At 48.7% G+C, this 17,581-nt stretch overlaps 1 protein-coding gene across 10 annotated transcripts in view; it reads right to left on the bottom strand.

The window, feature by feature from the left end:
* MAMLD1 (mastermind like domain containing 1) overlaps positions 1-17,581 on the bottom strand; it is a 153,944-nt gene that overhangs the window by 38,767 nt on the left and 97,596 nt on the right. For 4 of the 10 annotated variants that reach the window (XM_034949398.3, XM_034949397.3, XM_034949396.2 and 1 more), the window contains 3 exons: positions 12,564-12,638; positions 3,931-5,676; positions 1,619-1,741 (listed from right to left, as the gene is read on the bottom strand). In XM_034949398.3, the coding sequence (XP_034805289.1) occupies positions 1,619-1,741; positions 3,931-5,676; positions 12,564-12,638 (1,944 nt within the window). The remainder of the gene's footprint in view (positions 1-1,618; positions 1,742-3,930; positions 5,677-12,563; positions 12,639-17,581) is intronic. The other 6 variants (XM_055106108.2, XM_034949403.2, XM_034949399.2 and 3 more) reach the window with 3 other exon arrangements.

The following is a 17,581-nucleotide window of genomic DNA, read 5'->3' as shown; positions in this document are numbered from 1 at the left end:
AAGCGTTTGTGTCTCATCTCACATTTAAAAATAACTCCTTTAGAAAACTAAGATCTAGACCAGGTGCAGTGGTTCCTGCCTGTAATCTCAGTGCTTTGGGAGGCTGAGGTGGGAGGATCACTTGAGCCCAGGAGTTTGAGACCAGACTGGGCAATATAGTGAGACCCTGCCTCTAAAGAAATGACAAAAACCAAAAAAGCCCCCACCCCCCGCACAAAACCTCAAAGATCCAGATTCAAATGAATGTCCAGTTTTTCCATGGTAACCATTATCGTCCACGGCAAATGTAACAGGCTAGTAAATGCCATATCATAGGTAATTAGTGTTCCTGAGGCTCAGCTTGGTCATCAGTAAAACTTGGGAGGTTTGCTTAGCCTGCTGGAAGTGAGAAATATGTTCTTCCCCACCATTGGGGCCACCATCTGTCCTTCTACAGCGGTCCCAGCTCTTGCCTCAAACACTCGCTTTTTTCTTTATTTTTTTCTCTCCCCTGGAAGAATGACCAGGGCTGAGTTCTTAGGTCTCAGAGTTAATAGGGAGAGGCCATAAGAAGAAACAGAAGGACTGTTGAGATTCCCCCAGCTTGGAGGCCTGGAAGAATACCAGGTAGAGAACAGAGTGCTAGGGAGAGGAGCGGAGTGAGAGTGCCGGAGAGCTCAAGAAAGAGCAAAGTGAGATCCCCAGCCTGCAAAGCAGGGATGGACCTTTCCCCTTTCCCCTTTCCCTTCAGGCTGGGAGTTGTCCAGGAGAGGCAGGGCCTAGAGCAAAAGGAGCCCACAAGGCTCAGAGGCTGCACAACTCCTATCAATCTCATGGTGGGTACAGGGTCTGGAGAGAGCGTGGCTTGTGTCTGTCCTGCCACAGCTACTGGTTTTTAGAACCACATCTTAGTCCCATGAAACAGATCTGGGAGCACAGGGTCAGGAGGTAGAGTCATCGTGACAGCAAATCCCTTGTCAGCACATACTTTATGCCAGGCCCTGTTCAAAGTGCTTTAGATGTATTAACACACTTAGTCCTCAGACAACCTATCATCACCTTGATTTGTAGAGGAGGAAACAGTTAAGAGGTGACAGTGGAAACAGAAGGCTACAGAGGCAGTGCCCCATGCATGGGAGTATGAGTGTGGGCTCTGTAGCCAGATTGTCTGCTCTGGCCCCAGCTTGCTGTGTGACTGTGGGCAACTTTGGTCACTTCTCTGTGCCTTTCCCCCCAACTCTCAGGAGAATGGTAACAGCCCCTGCCTCTGAGGATTAAAATGAGAAGAGGCAGGTGAAGCACCAGGTCCCATGCCTGGCCCCTGGGCACAGGCCAGCATGGGCTGGAAAGGCAGCTCTTGGTGGCAATAGCATTTCCAATTTGGGGACCCAGCTTCTTGCCTCTGCTGGCAAAGGTCGCTTGCCCCCTTTATTGTGCTCCTAGCCCCAGGGAGCTTGACTGTTCGGTCTTTCTCCTGAACACTTTCTCCAACCCCACCTAGGTAATTGGTTGGGTATGATTTGCATGACCCCAATAATTAAGAATTCTCCCTCTGAGCCAGCTGATCCAGCTCTGGGACAACACAATCAGTCTACAAAAATGTACCCAATTGAAGACAAAACAAAACAGAAAGGCTCACAATGTTAGACGGTGACACGTCTCCAGGCTGAGGATCTTGCCTGCTAGTGAAAGAGTTCCCGTGTTGATGCTGGGGCTTCACCGAGCTAGCTGCAGAAGTCCATGCAAACAGATGGCAACAGCCCTATAATAAAATCAAACCAAAGTGCTCCTGAACTGCAGACCAGGGCCCGAGCCCCAGGTGGCCTGCCGTGTCCTATGTGCTTTGCCTATCTCCACACCGCTCCCCCGGCCACCCCCATGGGAGCTCTGCTTGTCGTATGGTCTATCAAACGACCAACTCCCTGGTGTCAAGCACTCTGCGTGGTTATGCTCCAGGAAACCTGGATGGAAAAGACACAACCTCTGTACTCTAGGGATTGCCACAGGTGTGCTCATACAGAGCTCTTAAATAAGAGGTCAGCCCTTGACAGGTGCTTCCCTTGGGCCAGGTCTCTGGCCAAGCACTTTATAATCTCCTCCTTGACCACTCTCCAGAAGAGGGAGGCACAGTGGGAAATGGAAGTACTGAGGACAGTCATGGAAAAGCTTCCTGGAGGGATGGTGCCTGAGCCCTAAGTAGCTGCAGGTGTTGGACAGGAGAGAAAATGTGGGAAGGGATGACCAGGCCCAGGGAACGGCCAGAGTAAAGGCTGAGACCAGATAGCGTGGGCCAAGTGCTGAAGGCACTTCTGGGTAATAGAAACAAAGTGCAAGGCAGGGCCTGATGGATGCTGAAGGGCCCAGGAGGCTGGTGGGGCCAGCTTATGGGCCTCTGGGGACTTCTGAGCAAGTGTAAAACATGATCAGGTCACTGTTTTAGCAAGACGACTCAGAGCAATGGATGGTTTATTGGGAGAGACCAGTTAAGGGTCAACTGTATGAGTTCAGATAAAGAATCAAGAGGACCTGAACTTGGGCAAGGATGAGAGGAATGGGAAGGAGGGATGGTAGATGGTGACTGAGTATTCTGTGTAGGCACACGTGTGACCTGGCCCCACTGAACCCTGCCTCCTGGTATTTACACCCTCATGCAATCTCCTCTGGCTTACATCTCATGAATAGAATACAGCAAAAGTGGTGGGATGTTACTTTCTAGAGCAGGTCATAGAGACTGTGACTTCTGACTTGCTGGCACTATCCCTCCTCCCTCTCTCCCCATTACCCTGCTTCACTGGCACACTCTCTCATGCTCACTCAGATGAAGCCAGCTGCCATGTTGTGAGATGCTCTGTGAAGAGGCCATGTGGCAAGGAACCGAGGGAGGTCTCTGGCCAATAGCTCATGAGAAACCGAGGCCTCAGTCCAACAACCTGCAAGGAATTGCTTCCTGCCAGCAACCACATGAGTGGGCTTGGAAGCAGATCCTTCCCCACTGAGCCTTGAGATGACTGCAGCCTTAGGAGATACTCAGCCAGAAGACTCAGTTAAACCATGCCAGGATTCCTAACACCCAGAAATCAGGATGTGGGGGTAACGTATGCATATGGTTCAAAGCTGGTGCTTGGGGTAATTTGTTATGCAGCCACAGATAACTAATACAGGCAGGGGTCACAGAAATGAAAACTGGGAACTGTGATAGACACGACCCAGGTGGAATCAGCTGCATTTCATGATTGAAAAGCCTGGAGGAGATGAGGGAGGGTGAGAAGTCAAAAGTAATTTCAAGAAGAGCACAGGCTCTGGAGTGAGACCACCTGGCTTCAAGTTCCTGCTCTGTCCCTTGCGAACTATGTGACTCTGGGCAAGTCTTTCAACTCTCTGAGCCTCAGTTTCTTCATTTGTAAAATGGAGATGATGAGAGTGACTACCTTGCAAATACCTGTCTTTTTCCTTTCACGACCTGACTGAGTATCCAGCACAGTGACAAATGGCATGCTGAGGTTGCTCAGCAAAAGTTTGCTGTGGCATTTCTAGAAGGCTCAGTGTTTGTCCTTCTGCCAGCAGGGATAAGATTAAATGCTTCAGTGCAATTTCCTTACATCTTAAGAAGGATTCACTAGTCTTTCTACATGGCCCAGTGCAGGGAAGGCATTTCTGTATTCGGACTTGTCCCACCTGGCTCCTTCCACCGGGAGCACCTTGTGGGTGCAGCTTTCCTTCTAGGGAAGTTAGGTGACTTGAACAGGCACTGAAACCATAACCTTGGCCTTATTAACACTGTGCTTTTAACCACACAGGATTAGCTGACTTCAGTAGACTTTTTCAGAGTCTTTTCCAGTCTCAGAGAGAACTATAGCCTGGATTTACCCTCCAGAGCCAGATATTGGCAACATGAAACACAGTTGTTACTTCCAAAACAAAAGAACACAGCCAGATATGAGATTGTCTTACCTGTCTGGGCAGAGCAGGCATGGAATCTGAGGCCACTGATCGCTGAAAACGCTGGGGTTGCTGCATCATCTGCTGCAGAAGGAATGAAGAATGGTCAGGCTGCTGCTGCTGTTGCTGCTGCTGCTGCTGCAGCTGCAAGGTGGCAGTGGCCGTGGAGGAGGCAGTGGCTGAGGAGGCCTGCGTTGGTGTCGGCTGCTGCAGGTAGTGGAGCAGGGAAGGCTGCCTAGAGGTGGTAGGCATGGAGGACATCTTCTGGGGACCCGGCTCAGAAACAAAATGGGACAAGGGCTTGGTGTTGCCAAAAGTAAATGGCTCCGTGGCTCCTGGGCTGGAGCTTGCCATCCCCTGCTGCATGATCATGCTCAGGGTTTTGGATGAGTTGCTGCTCATGGGCTTAAAGATCGCATTTGCTTGCTGCTGCTGCTGCTGCTGTTGCTGTTGCTGGCTTAGAAGATTACTGGTGGGAGTGAGGCTTCGGATCAGGGAGCACTGTGGGGTGAAGGACTGCTGTGGCAAGCCTGGGCTAGAGAGCTTCTCTGGGCGATAGGGTGGGGACGGCCCAGGGTTGCTGGCAGGCAGAGCAGACATCAGGTGTCCTTGAGGGGTTTTGATGGTAGAGGACATGAGGTTGGCAAGAATGGAGCTCTGAGGGCTGAACTGCGGCTGTTGAGTGAGAGCAGGGCTGGGGAGCTTCTCAGGAGCATAGGGCATGGTGGGCCCCAGGGCAGCATTGCTGCTGGATGTCATGCTTGACAGTAAGGCATTGGGAGAGCCTCGGAGAGTGCTACCCGACAAGGTATTGGACGACATGCAGGACACCATGAGGCTCTGGGGGCTGAATGGGGGGGGTGGTGGTGGCAGTGGCAGCGGTGGTGGGTGTGGTGATGGCACTGGGCGGTAAGGTGGAGAGAGTCCTGGAGGAGGCAGACCAGACCAACTGGGGGTGGGCCCTTGCTGCTTTGTAGCAGACCCCTGCTTGCTGGCTGCCAACGCCTTCAGCTGGTGGGCGTGATGCCACTGAGGCACTGGTAAGGGGGGCAGAGCGACAGGGAGCATGGCCTGGACCTGGCTCTTGGACTGTGCCATTGAAGAACTCGGTGACACTATCTGCTTACTGGTGGAAGGAATCGAATAGCTGATCCCTGTGGAGGAGGATGGGATCTGAAGTGACATGCCAGTAACTTGGCTGCAACTAGAAGCAAACTCCTTGCTGGAAGCCAGGCTCTCCAAGTGTGACATCTGAACCGAAGGCTTGGGAGTTGTGCTTAGGGTTGCCTGGGGATGATCTAAAACCAGTGGCTCTTCTGGCTTCGTCCCCAGTATCTTCTCAAGATCTAGCTCATTTGGAGAAGGGTCTTGAATTTTGGTGAGCTCCTCTAGCAGCTCTTGAAGCTCCTGGTCTACAGCCGGCACGCTGTTGATTTTCTCATAGTAAGGAACAGTGGGCCCTTTCAGTCCCACTTCTGTAGTCTGTGGTACTACAAATGGTGAGCCCATGATGTTGCCATTCATAGGGTTATTCTCCAGCAGTAATGACTGGCCAGCCACTCCCATAGCCGCAGGGCTAGGATTTATTGTCAATGGAGGGACCTGCAGTTCTGCACAGGCAGTACTAGGATGAGCGCCTGGGCCCATTGCAAGGGTGACATCTTCAAGGCAAGGCCTCTTAATTTTATTAGGGTAGCCCCCATCAGCCATGTCTGGAAACTGGAAGTGGTCTTCTTCTTGTCTCCTCTTAACAGTTCCCTGTGAATGGAAGAGAAGAGAAGAGGAGAGGAGAGGAGAAGGGAAGAGAGGTGACACACACACACACACACACACACACACACACACACAGAGAGAGAGAGAGAGAGAGAAAGAGAGAGAGAGAGAGAGAGGAATTTTTATAAAGGTTTGGCACATTAAAGCTAATGAACAGGAAATGTGCATGATAAAACAGACCTCTCAGTTTAAAGACTTATAGTTGTGAAAACTATAAAATACAGCCTGTCTTTGGAACCATAGTGCTTATTTCTTCATTATTATGTTTCATCTAAACTGTCTAATTACATTTCAAATAAGGCATTATGTTGTCTGTATACTAAAATGGGATAGAACGTTATGCAAAGGGTAATCTGCCCACTTCAAGGAGAGTTCAACAAAACTATGCAGAAGTCACTAAATGAACCATGCTGCCAAAGGCAGGCATTGGAGAGAAAACTAGAAGTAGCTAAATAGTTTTAATTCTTTCCTGTCTACAGACACATAGATTTTAACGAAGGAATACCATAGTATAGAATTGAACTTTTAGGCTGTCTTCTAGTCTTGGTTAAATGCATCAGGCTGCAGTGGTAAAATTGAATACAACAGAGCCCTTACAGGAAAGAAGTAGATCTGGATGTGTTTTCTTGGGGAACTGTTTAAAATACTGTTTTTGGGAAAGCACAAGTTTCAGAACAGTCATTGTAGGCATCGTATTCATTGTTCCATTTATTTTTACACACACACACACACACACACACACATTGCTATGTGTACACAAAAATAATTTGGAAGAACCTATACCCAACAATTTGGAGTGGTCATTTATTTGGGATGACTGGCAATTCCCTTTCTATTCTCTTCATTTCTGCTTGTTTGTCTTTAACGAGAACGACTCATAATCCAAAAATTTTAAAAAGTATAAAGTTATCTAAATAAGAAATTTTCCTCTGAAGATGCATCCTCAGGTTGGGGAGATATTAAACAATGAGAAAAGGCCCCAATCTGGGATCTGAACCTTGGGGGAGCTGCCCATCATTTATAAAAGCACAGCCTTTGGGAACAAAGCAAAGTCACTAGCAATGTGAGACTTCCTACTCTTCATGGCTTCATACAGTCATCCGTCGCTGTTGTGTTAATGACCATGACCTGTATGTTAGCAGGTAAATGGGAAAGGAAGTGGGGGCAAAGGAGTATGTGCAGGAATGATCAAAATAAGGAAAGGAAGAGAGGGATCTGGAAATCACCTGAATGCCGATAGGTGAACAGGTAGAATTCTCTTAAAGCTTCCCCCCCCGCCCGGTACCCCCCAAATAACCCCTTTCCAGCTTTGGAAGTTTCACTAGGACATACAGTACTCATCCTCTGATGACACCTTAAGTTTGGCTCTTCTGGTTTGATGAGCTTGTAGCCCACTAGGAGCTCAAGGCATGCATGGGGCCACTTGCCAGCACGATGAGGGGCATGACTGTCATGGCCAAGTGAACATCAAAGCAGATCCCCAGGGCTGTATGTCTCAGGCCTTGGTGCACATCAGAATCACTTAGAAACATCCACATTCCTGGGCCCTCCCACCACAAACTGACAGCTTCATCCAGGGTGCGGCCCAGGCATCGGGAGTTTTTCCAACAGCTCCATGGCTGATTCTCAACAGAAAACTACTGGCCCAGAGCAAGGGTGGAGGCAGCGTGGCATAGGGCTCTGATCTTGGCCTTGCCACTGAACCTCTCAGAGCCCCAGTTTCTTTATGTGTAAAATGAGTGTAATTATAGTTCTTTTCTCATGAAGGTGCTCTGACTATTAAGTGAAACGGGGCACATTGTATGACACCTAATAGCTCCTCACTAACTGGTACCCGGCATTATAAAGGGCAGGTATGGAAGGTTTCTGGGAGTCCAATACCCTTCTTAAAGACAGAGAGGTCTCTGAGACCCAGAGAGGGGCAGGCCTTACCCAGAGTTGCTCAGCCAGAGGGCAACAAGGCCCAGGTCAGATGCAGGGCCCCTCCACCACCACTCAGCTGCCTCCAGACCCACTGCCTTCGCCATGTTGTTGGTAGGACACTGCATCGCCCCCACAGAAGGGGCTTTCCAACTTGAGTGAGAGGACTTGCACACTTCTTTGACTTTTCTTTTGAGATGCCCACAATCTGAACAAGGGCACTTCAAGGGACAGCTCTGTCACCAAACTCATCTGAGGCCTGAATACCATGGGTCAGGCAGGAATGGGTTGGAGAGGTGTAGAGCAGGCACAATAAGAGGGCTGAGGCCCATGCAGTCATTAGTGCCCACTTTCCCAGGAGTCTGACTGGACACAGCACCCATAGTGTCCCTGAGCTGGTCCATGGAGCAGCTCACTAACTGTTTGGCCCACAGCAGGTGCTCAGTAAATGGCAGTTGAACGAATCAATGGACAAAGGAACATAAATTACCCAACACACAGGGAGCTCAGCCATTTACTCAATCCATTATGGAGTAACCTACAAACAAGCCACTGGGTCCCAAACTGAAATTGTGTCTCTTCTATATTCTCCCAAAGAATCCAATAGGTTAAAAATAGAAATGTATGAAATAGATCAATCAGGGATGATTGCATGTGGGTTTGACATAAGGATCCCCTGCAGGGAGTCTGAGCTGGCAACAGTCAGGCCCAAAGTGCTGTCCATGATGTCTCGAACTGCAAGACAGTTTTAACAATGGCGAAGCAATGCAGAACCAGGCAGGCCAAGGAGGGGGTGGGGGTTGGGGAAAGGAAGGGAGGGAAGGGGCTGTGAGGGGCAATGGTCTGGCATCCCTGCCACGTGAGCCTCTGAAATTTGCTGGCAGCTTCTATGGGCTCCCAGAGCTTTCACTTAATTGTTGGTCTGCCATTAACCTGCTGGGAATAAGGTGCAGGGATGGAGGAGGCAGGGCATGACCACCAGACACTAAAGGTACCAGCTGGGGCCACTGGCAAAGGAAAGGAGGCTGCACCTCTCCTACATGAGAGCCTGTATACACACACCTTTTCCAGCACTCATCAACTGCATCCCAAGCAAATGGTCCCTGATCAATTCCAATTCTAGAAACCAACTGACTACTCAATAACAAAGTAGATCCCAGCAGGCCGCCACTGCTGGAGCGGATGCCACTTTTGCTATGCCAAGTCTGTGGCTGGACAGCTGCTGGCATGTACACTCACTGACTGTTTCATAAGGATGCCTAATAAAGGGGGAAGGCTCACCTGGCTTTTCTCAGGGGTGGGGTTTGGGGTGCCGATTGAGGCTGCTGTTTTGGCAGAGTGGCAAGCTGCAAGCCTCTTCTGAGCTTTCATTTTTCAATGGACTTCAGTGAGAATTCACTTTGTCAGAGGCCATGCAGCTCCATGTTTTGGATTTCATGGAATGAGCTTTCAACAGTGAGCCTGAAGTGCCCTGGCTGAACAGCAAGAACACCAGCCAACCCTAAACAAGGCCGAGGAGAGGCGGCTGTGTTTACACGGAAGTGCTCAGCCTTGCTGTAATAGCGTCTGCCTTCACCAGACATCAGTGAGGCCTGGAAATCTATTATCCAGTTAATTTTGCCCCTAGATAAAGACTTGCTTTCGTGTCTTCTCTTTCACAGTCCCATCTGTTGAGATGAGTCTCAACTGCGAGAAGTTGGCTGGGCTTTCCCCTGTGCCCAGTGCCACACTCGTGCCTTCACTGGGTCACCTGTGCCTGTGGCTGATGCCGCTGAGGTTTTGCCTGCCCAGACTGGGTGTTTCTGACTAAATCCCACAGCCACCATTTTAGATCAAGGACAGGAGATAGCTCACTGCTCCGGAATGACCTCCCCTCCCAGCATCCTGGTAGGGGCGGAAGGTCCCCAACCAAGCTCCCAGCCCTTTCTAAATGAATCTCCCTGCTTCACCCATGTGCTTTTCTCCAGTCTCTGCGGTCTTGATGACAGCAGGATATTAGTCCTAGTTGTCCCACAGCTCCTACTTCTTTCAGGCCTCTCCCTGTGACAATCAGTAGCCACTGGCAGGATTTCCTCAGAGCATATCTCGATTTGCTTTCAGACAATTAGTTAAAAGGACACTGGACCCCAGACGTCCCAACTCCCAGCCAGAGCCCTCACAGGCCCTGCCTTTGGTGGTGAGGAAGGGGGAGGGAGTGAGTGACAGTGCCCTGGCATCTTTTAGAAACGAATTCCTTTCTCTCCATACATAAATGCCTGCAGAGTCCCATTTCACAATCCGGCAGACAAAGCCACCAATGTGATCCCCATGACCTTATAAACATTCATTAAAATGCATTTCAAGGCATGTGATGGCCTCCCCACCCCCTAAATAATGAGAAAACAAAGGTTTCTCTTCTGATAGAGACAAGTTCAGCTCTGAAGTCAACATTATTTCTGGTTCTGTCTGAACAATGACATATGGCAACTCTTTCCTTTCTATATTTCTAGTCCAGAATGACAAAAAAGGGGAAAAATTTCTTAGAGAAGGTAGAGATTATACGAATACAGTCCATGAAATGAGCATAAGGAGAATAAAGAATATAACTTATCCAAAGAAGTCTGGCAGGCTGTTATAAATGCTTGATTTTGGACACTGTAGTTGGAGGTTTAACATGGACACCAATAAAAAGGTCAGCAAAGGGTATGCACTGTTCCTATTGGGCAAGAAGATGGGAGGTCAAAGGTAACCAGGAAAGATAAACTCAGGGAGACTTATTTTCCCTCCAGAGGGTACTGGGCTTGTAGACCCTGGGCAAAATTGTCAAAAAGGTGAAAATCGCCTGTGGTTTATTTAGTCTGCTCTTTCTTCACCAGTGCCTCACCAGTTCAGCTCAGGCCAATTTGCTAGCCGGTTCTCCTAGTCTCTTCCCTTACATCCATACTCCATGAACAACTTTATTCAATATTGTTACATTTTCCCCCTATGAATTTTGAGGCACCTGATGTTGGCCAACTAAATTAGACTTCAAGCCCTCTGAGGACAAGGATGGCCCCCAGTAGACTATCTCAGAAGAAAGTAATGAAGATGTCATGGGACATGATGGAGGTAGCTGTAGAATAGATAAGAAAATAATGTATCAGGAATGGGTTTGAAGAGACAAAGAGATGGGGGATGGAGAGAAAGAGAGAGAGTGAGAGCGAGGGGGAGAGAAAGACAGAATGAATATGTTTGCATTTGCACATGGGATCAAAGGAATATCTGTGTGTATAGTATCAATGCCTGTATTTGGGGATGTGTTATTTACATGTTTATTTTCAGCAGAATGTCCCAGCAAACTGAAACTGATCTTTCTGTAGAACAAACAGGATTTTGAGCATTTCCAGAATTGCGAGACATGAGGCTCTGGAGAATACCAGGGTGGTTGGGAATGGCAGGGAACCCTGAATGCTAATGCTGATTGGCTTCAAGAGGAGTCAGTTATGTCTCAGGAGCAAATCTCTGATAATGGGTGGTTTGGAGCAAGAACCTCGACCTACAAATCGGGGATTTATTGGTGTCCCTGATTCGCCCTGAACCAGCACTCGATGCAGGCAGATGCAGGCCGCGGTGGAGGAAGGGGCCCTGGAATGCGCATGAGAAGACCTGCAGTTAAGTCCTAGCTCCTCCGTTTGTTGTGTGGCTGTGGGCAAGCCACTCCCCTCCCTGAAGCTCAATTTCTTCTTCTGTAAAATGGGTACTTGGCCCACCATGTGTGCTTCACAGCATTAGTGAAAGGTTCCATTGTACTCACTGAGGAGAGCACTTGGGGAGCAGTAATCACTACTGATATCATTCTCAAGGCCCTGTGTCCTCGTGTTGGGCCTCTGTTGCTTTCTTACAAATAAGGATGCATTCACTAGGATAGGGGGATGGAGTGGAAGTAGGGGGAGGCAAGCAGCTTAGTCCTGACAGCACTGACCTGACAGCACTGACCTGACAGCCAGGGATGCTGTCTTGGTGGCTGAGCCTGGAAACTCCTGCCTCCTGCTGCTTGCCACCACCTGCCACTCTGAAGGCTGCCACAGACATCAGCCTTTAGCCACCCTGACCTGAGGGCTGGGGCTTCAACAGGCTTCTGCCAGAACTATCTGAGCAGCAGCCTGGAGTGGCTGGAAGTGCACTGACAAAGGCAGAGATGAGCAGACCTGGGTGGGCAGTGTTCTAGAACTACTTTCTCCTTTTCTGTAGTGTAGACATGCCAGTTGGAAGAACTGACAGCTCTAAGGATGATCCTCAACCTATAGATGTATATGAATTTAATGAGCTCAGAATTTGTATTGTACCATCTCCTGAGAAGAATCAAGGTATTCTGCCATTGAACAAGCATTTGTTGAGAGCTAGCCTCTAACTCCTAGACCGTCAGAACTGCTGGGCCCTTCAAGACGGGCTGTTCACACCCACTCATGTTAAGCCTGGTGAGGCCTGTACTCTGTTTTCACAGGAAGAAATCCTCACCCAGTCTTCTCCAAACACATTCCCAGGTTCTGTCATTAGTGGGATAGAGATGATTACTGTGGGGAGAAGAGAAACATCTGGATGGATTTGGTGAGGTTGACCTATAGAGGAAGTAGGTGCTGCCTGAGGTAGCTGTAATAGAAGCTAAAGGTCAAAGGAGAGGGCCCTGTCCCAATCCAGATGACTCCACTTCTGCTGGACCCAGGTTCACAAGCTTAATCTACATTTCACCTAAATTTGGCTAACAAGCCCAAAATCACACAGGCAAAGGGAGAAGTGGAGGCAGAACCGAGGTTGGAGGCCACCAGGGCCACCGGGCAGAGATCATTTAAGCCCAACCTTCTCACTTCTCCCTGGGCTCTGCCTCTCTTAAAGGACCTTGTGGTGTGACCTCTTGTAGGTCCCTTTCACACTCGGGGCCTCAGTTTCCCCACTGTAAAGTGAATGGGTCCCAGCTTTGGTAAGCTTGTGCTTACCTGATGCTTTCTTCCTGGGCTGCTCTTGTAGAGAAAAGATAAATCTTCTTCCTCCATCCACGAGGGCTTCTTTCCCTGGGGGTGAGAGTAGGCTGAGGAGAGCCACTTGCACACACTCTTAAAGAAAGTATTACCTGCACCAGCTCAGTGTGAGGCACAGATCAGACTGTTACTTGAATCAAATTATGAGCCTCCCCAAATATATCTATGACATTTAAATAGGGAATTACTTGAACATAGACTGTGGGGTCCGGTGTGGAGTGCGGGAGACTAGCAAAGTGAATCCTGAGAGTAGCAGGTCTGCACCTGTTGGATCAAGAAAGGCTGCCTACAATTCTGGTCAAATGAGCTGTGCTTATTGACATATTCTATTAGAGAGTACTACCAGGTCACCAGTCACCAGAAAGGCTGCCAGCTCTCCAACCACCTCCAGGGAACTATCCTGAATGGGGCCTTAACAAGCCTAAGAGAGGGTTGGTTTGGGTCCCAAGCCAATATTTGCTCTGCTTTATGTCAGTCATATGGAACCCAAACCAACCCTCTCCTATGTGCCTCACCAGTTGGTGCAGGGATCCCAATTTCAAGTTTGGTTTTTTATGGTCAAAGTCCAGCATAGATTAAATGAAGGGGTGTGATGATGGTGTTAAAAGAGAACTCCAGACCAGTTTAACTCTTGGACACACATCCCATCTCACCATGGTGCTTCCAACCTTCCAGAGATGATGGGCTCCTATTTTCTGATGACAAAGCCCTCCACAGGATTGCTGCCTGGCCATCAGGGAGTGCCTCTGTAACTGAGGCTGAGATCCCACTTTCAGTCCTCCAGCTGTGGCCCATCCCTGCTCCACCCACCGGGTATGGCCTGTCCTAGGCTGTTAGGTATGGCTGCATTGTGAAATGATGGCTACAGAGCTGGCATCTCCTGTAGTCTAGTTCATCTAGTGCACTACCTCATAGTTAAAAGAAATCTGTTTAAGCCACTGAGGGTGGCTCCTAGTGCCAACTCCAAGAACAGGAAGCTTCCCTTTTTTGGGAGGAGGGGCAGATGGTAACGTGGATCGTCCAGGTCAATGGGAGCAGGGCAACCACAGTAAGTACTGGACAACAACACAAAGACTCCATGTGTGGCTTCCATCGAGTCCCTCTCCAATTGGTTTGGTCTTCTCCATCCCATGCAGCACTTCAGCAAGGGGCCTGGCTGAAGGCTATGAATTGTGTGGAGCCTCCTCATTGCAGTCTCCAACCATCTGATGCTGGGAAAATGTCACCAGGATGCAGCCATGCCGTGTGGCCAATGAACCGAGAAAACACCCCTTTTCTAGAATGCTCTAAAGAGGCAGAATAATTCAGAGGTGAGGAAGGAAATACTCCACCAGAGACCCAGGCAGTTCCTACAAAAGCCAGACTTTCCTTCACCTAGGGAGTGACAAGACCAGTGGAAAACACTCTCAAGCAGTAACCCCCAAATGCTCTGCAAGCCAGTGGCGTCCAGATACCGCACAAGCGAGTGGGCTGTCTAATCCCATCATCATGATGTAAATATCTCTAGGCTGCCCTGGGCTGTGCCTGACCCCGTCCTCAGCTTTCCACACCTCCACCTACAGCCCATGCACAGAAGGACCACCCAGGAATGCTGTAAGTGTGGCACCTCCAGGGCCACCCAGGGAGAAGGAGGGCAGCTATGCTGGTGGCTCCAGGCCCATTTGGCGGGTGGTACCTTCACACCACAAAGCCCAAACTGAGGCCCCAGATTTGGCTGATGAGGGCATATTGGACAGGGGTCACTTATGCTCTTCCCCATTGCCACCTGGCCTCTGGCTACCTGGACTTGGCTACCTGTGGATCCTCTCACAGGTGCCACCATCTTGGCTGAGTCTCCAGATGCGAGGTCCCTGAGGCAGTGGCGGGCTTCTCGCTAATGCTGATGGGATTAGGAATGGGATAGGTGGGGAGGGCCCTGGACTGGGCCCTGATGAGCCAAGTGGGTTTTTGGAGGGGCTACTGGTACATTTCAGGGACAGGACATCTGGTAGAGCTAAGCTGGGGCAATAAGGAGCCACTGCTAATCTGAGAGCTAGAAACAATCAGCTTCTGGGTCATTATTAATTAGGGTAGTTTGGGCTGTGTGGAAGTCACATACTATATGGGGTAGCCACAGCTCTCTCTCCAGATAATCTCTAAGACTTCTGATTGGGACTGTGTGAATGCAGTAGCAATATCTCTTCTTACTGCCAGGCCCTGCCAGTCCTGCCTCCACGCCCTGGCTGGCCCCCTTATGATCTGACCCATGCCAGGCTGCCATAGTATGTTACTTCTGCATTAGCACTCCTTGGGACCTGCCTCTCCACTGTCCCTCAGACTTTAAAGAACTATACAAACCCAAGGGGCTCTTCCCAAGAGAATTGATATGACTTGAGGTGATTCCATTTCTGGAAGTAGTCACTCCATTTTCTGCCTCACTCTTTCAGTGCTTCACAGAGCAGGATGACCCAGGTGCCCTTGTGGTGAGGATCTTTGTTCAGGGGAATGTGACTTTCATCAGGGTGGCCCAGATAAACCCAGTGGTTTTGTGGTTCGGAGTGGGAAAGCCTTCCCAAGAGCAGGACATGGGATTGGACATGGAAGCCTGTTTCTGGGCTCCATGCCTGTTGGATTGGCCCCATCAGATCAGTGGCAACCTTGCCTGTGGGCACCCTGACCAGGGCACACAATCCTCTGCCCAAAACTCCTGGAATCACAAGACACAAATGACTATTGTGGTACTAAGCACTTTGTATGCATTCACATAGTTATCTTCACAACTCTATGAGAAAGATATTCCCATTATCATCCTCATCTTAGAAATGAAGAACAGAGATGCCTGCAGTTTAGAGGTTTATCAGGGAATCATCTCCAAATTGGTGGGGGCTGGAACTTGAGTGTGAGTGGCTAGAGAGAACAAGGGGCAAAGATTAAAGAGTCTTGCCTGCCTGTCTTCCTTCCTTCCTCCCTCCCTCCCTCCCTCCCTCCACCCCTCCCTCTCTTCCTTTCTTATTCCCATCTTTCTCCTTTCTTCTCTTTCTCCATTTCCTTTTGTTTTAGTAAGGGAGACCTGATTTATAAGTAGACTTCAAGAGTGACTTTGGAATACTTACTAAGTGACAGGTACAGTTCCAAATGCATTTTAGGCTTTACCTTAATGTTCCCAGTGACTCAAGGAAGTCAGTACAAATGTGATCACCCCCACCCTCATTGTACAGATGAGGGTGCCCAGTTGAAGACAGGGAGTGTCACTTGCTTAAGGGCATTTGGCTGGCTAAAAAGTGGTGGAACCAGGGAGTGAACTTGGGTTTGTCAGCCTCCAGAGCCCTGTCCTCAAGCAGAAGTGGGGCTTGGAGGAAATGGGCCAAGGTGCCATTCAGATGATAGGGCAATGGTTGAAGGAGAGCCAGAGCTAGAGAAAGAGAGAGAGAGAGAGACTATACCAACTTCCTCTACAAGCAGAGGAAATAACAAGAGCAACTAGTTACCAAGCCTCTGCTTCAGCCCTGTTAACTACATCAATTCCTTTCATCTTCAGTGTAACCTTATGAGGTTAGAAATTGGGGTACTGAGATGAAAAGGCCTTTGGTCCAGGGCCTCCTGGGGGAACACACAGTGACAGACTGCCTGGAAGGCGCAGTCAGGAGACACCCCTGCTGAACCCACGCAGCCTCCCCCTCCTTTCCTGGCATGATAAAAACAGACCCCATTTGGATTGCAGTGGCAAGGTCAGGAAACAAGGTGACAGTCCTCCTCATTGCCAGGACACCAACTAGAGTAGTTTAAATGGGGCAAATAGAAAAATAGTTGCTATAAGAACATTTAAGATCTGCTCTCACAGTAAATTTCAAATATGCAATACGGTATTATTAAATATAGCCACAGTGCTGTACATTAGATTACCCAAATTTATGCATCCTATAACTGAGAATTTGTACCCATTGACTGACATCTCCCCATTTCACACCCCACCCCCTGCAACTCTTGGTAACCAGCCTTCTACTGTTTCTATGATTTTAAAACAGTTCTATGAGTTCAGAAACAAATATAACTAGATGAAGTTATGGATGGATGCATTGACTAACTTGATTGTGGTAATCATTTCACAATATATATGTATATCAAATCATCACACTGTATACCTTAAATATACATTTTTAATTTGTCACTTATACCTCAATAGAGCTGGAAAGAATAAAGAGAAAGAAAAAAAACAGCTGCTGGTTAATCAGAGCCTTCTTTCCTGTAGTGAGGTGTTTGGGTCTCTAGTTTTGGGACTGAAGCTTTTATAATCTGGGGCCCTCTTTATGAAACAGAACATAAAATTAAAACAAAATTAGGTACTGGGTCTTAGAAGGCTTGAGGGATGAACTTTGAAGCTTAGGCCAGAGGTGACCTTACCTCTCTCTGTGCCCCAACAGTAGGCTAAATAAAATGGCAACAAGCTTCAGACCATGCAGAAAATTTCCCTGCTTGAGAAATTCAACTGCTATGTAGGTGGGAGAAGATTCCAGAGACACCTGATTAGTTCAGAACCTTCTAGAGGGGCATCCTGTCTATGACCTCTTCCTGCTAGGACACACCAAAGAGAGATGCTGCTATCAATGGCCACATTTAAAACAATTTATGTCCAGAACATGCCTCTGTAGCTTAGCAGAGGGGTCACATGCTTACTGAATAAGCACATTTTAGCTCCTGAGTGCCAACTTTTAGCCTGCAGAGATATCGACCCCACTTAGTAGATTTAGAGCCAGGCTGGTGAGCTCTGAGGCCATGAGAGTCTTGGCATCAGAGCAGCTGAAACTTGGAGGGAACATGGGATAAGGAGTCAGTCCAAAGACTCTTCCCATGGTCTAGGTCCTCTCTTTTTAAATTGAGGTAAAATAGACATAGCATGAAATTAACTTTTTAAAAGTGTACAATTCGGTAGCATTTAGGACATTCACAACGTTGTGCAACTATCACCACTATCTAGTTCCAGAACTTTTTCATCATCC

This window comes from Pan paniscus, chromosome X (genome assembly GCF_029289425.2).
Source record: "Pan paniscus chromosome X, NHGRI_mPanPan1-v2.0_pri, whole genome shotgun sequence".
Classification (NCBI taxonomy): domain Eukaryota; kingdom Metazoa; phylum Chordata; class Mammalia; order Primates; family Hominidae; genus Pan; species Pan paniscus.
This window is presented reverse-complemented; position numbering and strand designations above follow the sequence as displayed.